Source organism: Nannospalax galili, unplaced genomic scaffold, assembly GCF_000622305.1.
Source record: "Nannospalax galili isolate Female #2095 unplaced genomic scaffold, S.galili_v1.0 scaffold940, whole genome shotgun sequence".
In the NCBI taxonomy this organism is placed as follows: Eukaryota; Metazoa; Chordata; class Mammalia; order Rodentia; family Spalacidae; genus Nannospalax; species Nannospalax galili.
This window is the reverse complement of record NW_008346079.1, coordinates 971,213-976,268: the sequence shown is the minus strand read 5'-3', so window position 1 is coordinate 976,268 and position 5,056 is coordinate 971,213. Positions and strand designations below refer to the sequence as shown.

The 5,056-nt window shown below is 52.7% G+C and overlaps 1 protein-coding gene across 1 annotated transcript in view; it reads right to left on the bottom strand.

Moving 5' to 3' along the window:
• Sap30l (SAP30 like) overlaps positions 1–5,056 on the bottom strand; it is a 9,838-nt gene that overhangs the window by 4,208 nt on the left and 574 nt on the right. Inside the window, exons 2-3 of the mRNA XM_029567925.1 lie at positions 4,910–5,054; positions 1,447–1,651 (exon numbers count right to left, since the gene is read on the bottom strand). Coding sequence (XP_029423785.1) covers positions 1,447–1,651; positions 4,910–5,054 — 350 coding nt within the window. The remainder of the gene's footprint in view (positions 1–1,446; positions 1,652–4,909; positions 5,055–5,056) is intronic.

The window sequence follows — 5,056 nt, the reverse complement described above, 5'->3', positions numbered from 1 at the left end:
TCCTGACCAGACTCCCCTGCAGCTCCTGACCAGACTCTCCAGCACCTCCTGTCCAGACTCCCCTGCAGCTCCTGTCCAGACTCTCCAGCACCTCCTGTCCAGACTCTCCAGCACCTCCTGACCAGACTCTCCAGCACCTCCTGACCAGACTCTCCAGCAACTCCTGTCCAGACTCTCCAGCAGCTCCTGTCCAGACTCCCCTGCAGACTCCCCTTTCACCTCAGGAAAGCACCACCATGAACAGATCAGTCCATCGTAAGCCAGGATCTCTGCAGATGGCTGGGGAAGGGTCAAGATGGGACCCCATCTCTTCAGTTACCAAGGAGGGGGAGAGAGCTGCACAGTCATCCAGAAATGTGGGCTGCCTCTACGTGCCTCTAGAGAGGCTTTTGCTTTAGGGAGGGGGAAGAGTACTTAAACACGCCTTTAGTCCCAGCCCTCAGGAGGCAGGTGAAGTCCTGTGAATACAAGTTCAAGGCCTACACAGTGGTCATAGTCTCAAAAAAAAAAAAAAAAAAATTCCTCAAAACCTTATCTAAAATGTTTGGCCAAAGGCATTTGGGAACTGAATTTGACTTTATGAAGTAAAACGATGCTAAAAGAACGGAGAGAGAGTGGAAAGCCGTGCTGGGGAATGGACACAGGGAGGGCAGAGGACAGGGACAGCTTCAAAGGCTTCCTCCGCAGACGCGGGCCACCCACTCCTCTAGTCCCACTCATTAGAGTGTAACCGGAGGCTGTCTATGTAAAATAGTCATGTGCCAAACTTCCAGTGGACATTAGAAACGGCGCCTCGTCTGCTGAATCTCAAGTAAAAACAACGTGGGAAGCAGCCACTGCCCCTTCCTGGAGCCTCGTGGGCCGCACTCGGGCACTGGCACCTTCTTGGGGAGGGAGAAACTGGGCCTCACGGTCTGTGCATGTGCCAAAGGACATGTGGCGATGTCTGTAGATGTGCTGATTGTCACAACCCAGGCAATGGTGCTGCCGGCCTCTAGAGGCCAGGGTGTTGTCAACTATCTTACAATACTCAAGATGTCAATCATGCCGGGGTTGAGCACAGGCTAAGTGACTGGAGTGCATCATGGAGACAAGCCCCAGCCAGCTGTCACGGGATAGAGCATGCCAACTTTCAGATGAGAAGAGGGGAAGAGAAAGGCCTGGAATCACACACTCAGCGTCGCACTTTAAAGGCCAGTACAGTTTTAAAAGCGGCAACATCATGTTAAGTCTGGTCAGGGTTTGTGAGGCAAGCTCCTCTCATCTACTTCAAAAGGAACCAGCACAGCCTCCAACTCCACCTGGGACCTCAGGGGCCTGTCTGGACAGTGACAGGGTAGCCAGACCAGCTCAGCTCCAACTTTTAGACTCAATATTATGGGAAGTCTAGAAAACGCTGTTCAAATAAACTACAGCAGAACAAGGGAACTAAGATGACTAGTTAACACGAGCGCAGTAGGCCAGAGACGCCAGGACCAGAACCTACTGTTCTCTCTCCCCTGGCTCTCCCTGACACTCCGGCCTTTACCTCAGGAATGTCGGCATCATGCTCGGGGGAATCTCCACCATCATCACTTGTCTTCCTCTTCCGTTTATTTCGGACGCTCTGGATGAAATTTTTGTGGAAGTCACATATGTACAGGTGCCTTACCTGACAAGGAGAAATGTAAAGTCAGGGTTGCCAACCCCACGGAAACAACAGGTTCCTGCGAAACCATGCGCCTCCCCTTTGGGCCAGGCACTGGAGAGAGGAGAGGCAGCTCCAGCTTCCACCTTGCTGCTGGGCCGCAGAAGACACGCACGGACAGCTGGGGGTATATCTTAGTAGGGGTGCCTAACATGCTTGAGGCCTGAGTTTGATCCCCACTACCACACACACACACACACGCACACCACTAACACCACAGTGCATTAGCAACTAATCTTTACAGCACAGGAAGATGGCTGCAGTCAGGAGGGCAGGTTTATGGCTGACAGAAAGCATCCCACATGGTTGGGTGAGCCACGTACCAGCCGTCTCCCTGAGAAGCCCCTGCCGTGCAGTGTCTATGTGGCAGAGATGCACATGGGGGAGTTTGAGGAGACACTCAGGGGTCAGGGGTGTGAGCACAAGGGTAGTGGGGGCTTGGAAGCAGGGAGTGATGTTTTCAGACCTGGAGGAGTTGTGCGAGTAGAATGAACGGAGGGGACAGCAGGGGCTGCGGCAACGGCTCTGACCACAGTGACCACTGCGCAGAGTGACTCAAACTTGACTCCTGAGTGCAATCCTGCACCACCTCACATCTGAGCCGCAAAGGGATGCAAGAAACTGGATATTACCTCTGATTTTCTAATAGGGACTGAAGGCGTATTAGTAAAGGTGCCAACAGCAGCTAAAACGAGAACATGTTTTTATTTAAGAACGTAAGTGCTGCAGTCTCCTAGAAGAACCCTTCACAGACCTCACAGGCTTGTCTGAGTGGTTCAGGGCAGGACAGATGGTGCACAAATGTTCTGTGGAGACAGCTGAACTACAGGTTAGTCTTCAAATCCCTGAAGATAAAAGTCAAGCTGACAGGAAGTCACCATCACCTAATTTAGGCCTTTTTATGGAGAAAATAATGAAAACTTTATTCGAATGCATTATCACTTTCTTGTGGTTGGATCGAGAGTTAAGAGTGGCTTTAAGATTATACTGTGATGGTGTCTTGGTCTCAGCAGGTGCTCAATAAATGCTGATGCATCAATATAGGTTGTCTCTTACATCTGAAAGCAGTAAAAGCCACTTCTTTCATGGTTACAAATTGGGGTGGCTTTGCCAGGTCCCACCCTGGCAATGAATTTTCATAGGAATTGTCCCAAGGAATGCGAGACAGGGCTTCTTTCCATGCTGCCCCCACCCCCGTACTCTCCACACTGCTCTTTCTGCGCAGTGATAAACCGGAGAAGCATGGAACTGGGTGCTTCCCAAAGCTGTAGCAGGGAGATGTCAGGTCTAGACAGTAGATAAGGGAATCCTAGCAAGAGGTCTTAGCAAATACTAGCCCGACCCCACTGGGCCCATCTCATTTACTAGAGGGGTAAAGTGAAGTCAGAATGTGGGGAGACGCCGGCTGAGCACCCTGCCAGGCCTTGACCTGGTCAGTGTTCTCTCCCTCCTCAGTGCTCTCTTTTCTACTCTTCTCAACCTTGCTTTTCCCTAGGAGAAAAGCAGAAATATGTCAACTGCAGAGCAGTTTGTTGTATCTTAGTGAACTACAGACACTGCCAGTGTCTACCTGAGGCAGTTTGGTGCCATAACTGAAAAAGGTCTTCACTAGACCCTTTTACAAGACAGTCACTGCTTCTCCATAACCATTTTCAAGTCCGAGCTGATCTTCAGCATTCAGAGCTCAGAGGCTTTTGCAGGTAGGTGGGGCCAGGAGGGCGGTAGGGACGACCTGCAGATTTTTTAACATTTCTTTTTCTCGATTCACTTGCCACAGCAGCGACATTCTGGTAACGCAGCAGATACAGGGAACTGAGTTCCTGCCCCAGGGAGAGAAGGATAGACTCCCTCTCAGAATCCAGGACGGCACACCGCCACCTTGAAACAGGCTGCGTGGTCTGTTCCTGGGCCAGGGGCTCATTCCACAAGATGGTGTGAGGTGTTCCATGCAGCTCCAGGTGGGTGAACAGAGTCCCTGTTGACAGTAGAGCCACTGTGACTTGAAGGCGCTCATGGGTTCAGAGGAGGTGTTTGGAAAATGCTGACAGCAGCCCACACAGGAGGCAAGCAGTGCTTCCAAGCAGATAAAATTCACTGCTTTTTTTGGCTCCAAAATGTGATTATCAGGGGCCACCTTAGTGTTTAGCCAGTTTGTGCTCCGGAGGAATTTCTTTCATTCATTCATTCATTCATTCATACGTGTTATGAGAAAGCTCCAATCATTTAAAAACAGCGCTATTCCATATAAGCTGCAAACTGGACTGGCTCACTAAACAGAACTGCGTGGGGTCGGGGAGATCCCACCGGAAAAACGGAGGCCTATTTATTAAAGACAAGGCTTCCACATTGGGCTTGGAAGCAGGTCAGGTAATAGGTTTAGGGCATTAGCCTCAAGTGCAAGGCTCACACACTTGGCACTACTGCTTCCTACTCCCAGCCTCAGATTTTGGTCTCAACATCGGAACTTTCTGGAAAGGTGGGCTCCTCTTTCGGCTGACCCGGATGTCTGATCTCCTCCAACTGTTGACTCCATCATCCGAGATCTTAACCTCCCTGAATGTTGAAAACCCCTTAACTCAGTCCCAGTTCCTAACCTGGAAGCCACCTAGGGCTTGCAGCAACAGATGTCAAACTGGAAAGTTCTAAATGGGTTAACAGGCGCATCTTTAGAACTGTTAACTGGAGGCAGTGAAACCACACAGGCAGTTTCCCATCACCAGTCACAGGGCAATCCCATGCGCTTTTAAATCCCCACCTCCGCATCCCCAAAGATGTTATCCCTTAAGAAAACTGAACCCCCCCAGTCACATCCTCTACAAGAGTCGTCTCCTAACACCCGTGGCCTTCCTCTCCATCTCAGAAAAACTCATTCCCACCACAGCCTGGGAAGCGGGTGAGGGGGACGTCGCGGACCCCCTGCCACCCCGGAAAGAGCAGCCAGGTGCCCGGAGGGAGACGAAGTCGGAGAAGAGTCACCTCGCCACCCCCTCCCCCAGGCTTGCAGCACTAACCCAGGTCCCTCCGACGGACCCAGCGGGGGACCGCCGTCAGCTCAGCAGGCGGCGGGAACGCGCCCAGCCGGCAGCGCTTCTGCCCACCCTCGAGGACCAGGCGGCAGCGCGCAGCTCCCAGCGGCCTCCAGGGTCCCGAGGCTGAGGGGGTCCGGGCTCCCGGGGCTACCGACCACGCGGGGCTCAGGGCGGGGGTCGGGCCGGGACTCACGCTCTTGTCGATGTCCAGCTTGAGTTTCTTCTGCGAGATGCTCTTCTGCACCCTCTTGCTGAAGGAGGCGTTGCCCGCCGGCCGGACACAGCGCTCGCCGTCCGCGATGAGGCAGCAGCTCTGGCCGTAACCCGGGGCGGCGGCGGG